Genomic DNA, 5,256 nt, shown 5'->3' with positions numbered 1-5,256 from the left:
CTGAGGGTTTCCTTTTCACACTGGATCCTCCAGGATGTACACCAAAGTTTGTATGCACCCACGGCTATTGTCACATTATATTAATTAGATGTCAATAAACCCAACATGACATTAATAATAGCCACCATATAATATTGTTTTTTATTGATTTATTGTATGAGATGCATAAAATTAAATAAGTGTTGAAGCTTTATGTACCAATGAACAGAAGTACTTTATAGGTGAAGTCCATGGAAATGCTGCCCTCTTCTGCTGTGTTCATAATAATGCAATGGTAGCCAAAAAAACAACCGCTGGCAATTATTATCATTATTATTATGTAAAAAGTTTCCCCATGAATAACATTTTCTTTAGGAATAATTTAAAATCAAATCAACAAACATTTCAGATAGTTAATGTGTCATTGCACATGATGACATGCACATTTCAAACAGTTATGTGCAAGCTGAAAGAGACATAAAAACAATGACATGCAAAACAAAACTTGTGGCACACGATGTGGAAGTGTCGAAATACAAAAAAACCCTTTTTTCCCCTGTGTAGTTAGTCAGTTTCAATTTTGCCTCTGTAGAATCACACAACGTGTCAGCCTCCACAAAAATATACACACTAACCATCCAAGACATGCAGCAGCAGATCTGATAACATAACTACAAAGTCGATCATCAATGTTTAGCCTAAGGTGTTCTAGTACCAGGTACACTTATGAACAACCTTGTGCTCAAACATGGTGTTTGTTATGGCCAATCCATGGCTAGCACATAAGTCCATTTCCCACATGAGCTTTGAAGTCCCCCAGCACAACTATGGCATCGCTGGGCCGTGCCCCCTCCAGGGCCTCACCCAGAGACTCCAAGAAGGCCAGATACTCCAAACCACTGTTCAGCGTATAAACACAACAGTCAGAGTGTTTCTCCCAGCAACACCAGTTGCAAGGAGGTGACCTTCTTGTTCCGTGGGGAGAACTCCAACACTGCAGCGCTCTCATATCCCCACACCCGCCCTGCGCCTCTCACCCTGGGCAACTAGTCGGTACCGCTCCACCTCCCACACTAGCTCTGGCTCCTTCCCCACCAGGGACGTGACGTTCCACATCCTGAGAACTAGTTTGCAATGCCCTGGATCAGCACATCCAGGTCCCTGCCCCTGCCCCTTCCCACTGCCCGTTTGGCAAAGCTACGACCCCAGTTTTATCCCTGCAGGTGGTGGGTTGACAGGGCGGTGAGCTCCCCTCTCAGGCCAGGCTCCAGAAGGGTGCCTTGGTCTCCCTCTTCCGAGAGAGGTTCCCACACACCTGAAATGTCACTTCATTGAGGTCTATGAATCGTTCTTGGTCTGGACCCTCACCTGGGACCAATTTGCCTTGGGGGACCCTATCAGACAAAGTGATAAGGTGATGATTCTTGGAGGGGCATGCTTTATGTGTTCACAAATTGTCAACACACACCAGTACACACCTATTGAGTTAAAAACATTATCATTCAATTTCAGGTTGAAACTTGAGCTTGATGGACAAAAAATAAGCAGAAAAGCATGCATAGAGCTGTTGGTCAACTATTCTGTGTTTTGTATTCAGCAACAAACTGTTGAGTAACTGATCATGTCCTCATTACATAGACAGAGCAATATGTTTCCCAAAAGAATAACATCATATGAACTATTCATAATGCAAAACTTACCCATTTCCTATTCCAGCAACTATCTGACACAGCCCTGCAATACCTACAGGTGGTTTAACCTCAACCTTCACCACACACACCGACATAGATGCAGGTAAGCCACAACAACATAGACAGACACACACACTTCCTGTATTGCAGGTGTATTATTGCAAAGAGGAACAGAGAGTCATAAAGATGTGAGAGAGTTTCAGATTCAGATTCAAAGAAACTGGGAGAAATAGATGATACAAGTGGTAGAGTGCATGTGACATCCAATGTCATCACAGAAAATGTATGTGAAAGTAAGCCAAACTGAAAGACTTCAGTATACCTTAACCTGTGTGTTACCTACAAGTCACACAGGATTTCTGCGCTCTTTGTTCTTGTGTTTCAGTCAGGATGAAGCTGCTGCTGGTTGCTGCTGCTGTTCTGGCTGTTGCCAGCTGTGCCAGCATCTCTCTGGAGGACCTGGAGTTCCACGACTGGAAACTCAAGTTTGGTGAGACACAAAAGACTCTTATCAGACTAATTTCTTTTATTGAGGTCTGTTGTCAAATACAGCAGGTGTTGGTTGGTTTTCTGTGAAGATGCTGCCTGTAAGGCCTCAATTTGAAGAGTAATGTGTGCTTAATTACATATATGGTAATCACACATCTAAATGTATAAAGTAAAGGGATTTTTATCTGACTAAATGTTAGACAGCTGATAGCCAGCTAATAAGGGGAAATTTATTTCAGCGATTAATTATTTATAATTGATAATTTTCCTTTTTCTTTTTTAAATTGATTTGTGCTGATTGGCAGGAAAGTCCTACAACTCGCCATCAGAGGAGGCTCACCGCAGGCAGATCTGGCTCATCAACCGCAGACTAGTGCTGGAGCACAACATCATGGCTGATCAGGGCAACAAGACCTACCGCCTTGGCATGACCTACTTTGCTGACGTGGTATGAAGAAAAAAACAGAAATGTGCCTGACACTGTTTATCAAATTCATGTCCTATATGTGTATCAGCTTAAAACAGAAGAAAAGCAAAAGTATTTGTTAGGATAAAGTGAGTGAAATGTTGGATGAAGACCCTAACAAGTGTTCCTCCTCACCAGGAAAATGAAGAGTACAAACTGATTTTCAAGGATTGTCTGGGCTTCTTCAACACCTCTGTGCCTCGCAGCGGCTCTGCCTTCCTCAGGCTGCCTGAGGGAGCTGATCTGCCCGACTCTGTTGACTGGAGGGACAAGGGATATGTCACCGAGGTCAAGAATCAGAAGAACTGCGGCTCCTGCTGGGCCTTCAGTGCAGTATGTACAACTTTACTCATTATCCTCTCCTGCAGTGATGCAAGAAACTGTATACAAATGTTTTCTTTTTACAAATTCACTTATCCCTCTTCCAGACTGGCTCGCTGGAGGGTCAGATCTTCAAGAAGACAGGGAAGCTGGTGTCTCTCAGCGAGCAGCAGTTGGTTGACTGCTCCAGGGACTATGGCAACAAAGGCTGTGGTGGAGGCCGGGCTGTACGTGCCTTAGACTACATCATACACAACGGAGGACTAGACACAGAGGACTCCTACCCTTATGAGGCCAAGGTAAACAGAAATGATTTTGTTGATTTTATCTGGATGTAAGACATAGTCTTTAAAACAGCCATTTTCCATTATCATGATAAAAAAAAGCAGTGTTTAGAGACAATGTGAAGGTACACTGAAAGAAAGGAGTGGTCTTTCTTATTGTGCAAATTAAATCCTTCAGAAGGTGTTCAAGGGGTGTGAAAATTATGGTCCTCCATGTGAGAGATGTACAACACTGTCATCTAGTGGATACTCAAAGACATAAACCCTGAAGCAGTCCTTCAATACAAAGCATACAATAACCATTTCATGGACAGAAATCTCTAAAGTTCAATCTTTTGAGAATGTAATAGGCAGAAAATGTTCTCTGTGGACATTTAATCACCATTTCCATTATGTGTCTTTGGTAAATATTCTCTCTCAAATAGGATGGAGAGTGCCGTTACAACCCTGCCAATATTGGTGCCAACTGCACAGGCTACGTTAAAATGCAGGGTGAGGACGCCCTTAAAAAGGCTGTGGCCACCATTGGACCTGTGTCAATAAGAATGGATGTTTGTCATAAATCCTTCCAGCTCTATGAATCAGGTGAACAGTTTTATTTTGCCTTTTATTGAAAATATTCTCATCAAATGCAAAAATAAATGGGTAAGAGTGTTTGTTTGTTTTTTAAACCTAACCTCCTGTCTGATCTATGTGTGTGTTTCTAGGAGTGTATGATGAGCCACACTGCCAAAGCTCAGTGTTGAACCACGCTATGCTGGCTGTAGGTTATGGCACTGAAAACGGATTGGACTACTGGCTGGTCAAGAACAGGTAAGGTTGCTCATATTTTAAATTGTGGGTTGCTCTCTTGCTAACTGTCAGCAAGAGGTGTCACATTGGAAACCATGAAAGCTTTAGCAGCATTTTATTTATAGCTGCCAAAATGAAGTGAAACTCAGTCAGGATGCTGTCAACTTCTTAAATCAAACATCAATGTGAACTGCTACCATTAATTTACTTCTATAAGCGTACACATCATTATGTCTCTACATACTAAGTAGCATTATGATCATGATCCTGTTTTGCATATAGCGGCTAAATATTGTTGATAATTTGTGTGTCTCTGTAGTTGGGGTCTACATTGGGGAGAAAAGGGATACATCAAGATGTCCAGGAACAAAGACAACCAGTGCGGCATTGCTAATGAGGTCCTCTACCCCCTGGTCTGAACAAGAAGGAAGAAACTCAAAAGTCCTTCTTCCTTCTTTCTAGTATTTCTATGGAAATGCTATTTCAACAAGTTTAACTTTTTTGCACAGATTTACCTTTACCTACCATTGATTGGTTGTTGTTCATGTTTATTGGATGTACAGGTCCAGGACTTTTCTCAGAGAGGAGGAGAACAGTGACACTTAATTTACTTTAATTTCATGAGAGTAATGGGAAAAAAATCCTTCTGTTGTTCCTGTGGTGCACTTTAATAGAATAATAGAACCTTTTTTAAATGATACTGATTAACTTCACTCATCAAGGTTAAGTTATTGCACTAACATTGTTTCCATGTGTACCAACTGTGATTAGTACAAATTTGCAATACCCACACCAAATGTGTCTAAAATAATCCTATAATGAAATTCTTCTTTCTTTCCACAGTAATTTGTAATGCTTACAGGTTTTGCATGTAATCCAACTAAACAGCAGTACTTAACTCATTATTCTTACATCTTTATTGAACCTTGGGCGGTGGAAGGTTGCTTCACTCATCTGTAATCCATAAAGTCTGCTACGAATAAATTCACAATGCTTGAAATGATTTTGTTCATTTCTCATGGGCTATTCAGCTTAACTGTATTTAATTTTACTGCACGCAATGAAGATGAAATAATTCAGTACACCAATCTAAGTTTGCTTAGTCAGAGAGCATAGTAACAGATAATGTTACATTCTTTATCTGGCTTTAGATGTTTTATAATTTGCTGAGAAATAAAAGGAAAAAACTTAAACTTTGCTAATAAAAGTCATTGGTGAAAAGATTATTGTTCCT

At 40.8% G+C, this 5,256-nt stretch overlaps 1 protein-coding gene across 1 annotated transcript; it reads left to right on the top strand.

Moving 5' to 3' along the window:
- Positions 1-2,028: 2,028 nt before the first annotated feature.
- On the top strand, positions 2,029-4,630 carry LOC121880848 (procathepsin L-like). Its single transcript, XM_042388415.1, has 7 exons — positions 2,029-2,160; positions 2,465-2,607; positions 2,764-2,958; positions 3,054-3,245; positions 3,656-3,815; positions 3,938-4,043; positions 4,342-4,630. Exons 1-7 carry the CDS (start codon positions 2,061-2,063, stop codon positions 4,439-4,441), a joined length of 996 nt encoding a protein of 331 aa, XP_042244349.1. The 5' UTR covers positions 2,029-2,060; the 3' UTR covers positions 4,442-4,630.
- The last annotated feature ends 626 nt before the right edge of the window (positions 4,631-5,256 follow it).

This window comes from Thunnus maccoyii, chromosome 16, assembly GCF_910596095.1.
Source record: "Thunnus maccoyii chromosome 16, fThuMac1.1, whole genome shotgun sequence".
Lineage (NCBI taxonomy): Eukaryota > Metazoa > Chordata > Actinopteri > Scombriformes > Scombridae > Thunnus > Thunnus maccoyii.
Note: the sequence above shows the minus strand (reverse complement) of the source record. Positions and strands in the feature narration are given on the sequence as shown.

Excerpts from the sequence above, each read along its gene's own strand:
- LOC121880848 (XM_042388415.1), top strand. The coding sequence starts at position 2,061 with ATGAAGCTGCTGCTGGTTGCTGCTGCTGTTCTGGCTGTTGCCAGCTGT. Across the intron at positions 2,959-3,053 it reads CCTGCTGGGCCTTCAGTGCA|ACTGGCTCGCTGGAGGGTCA; the intron begins GTATGTACAACT and ends TCCCTCTTCCAG. Across the intron at positions 4,044-4,341 it reads TACTGGCTGGTCAAGAACAG|TTGGGGTCTACATTGGGGAG; the intron begins GTAAGGTTGCTC and ends GTGTCTCTGTAG.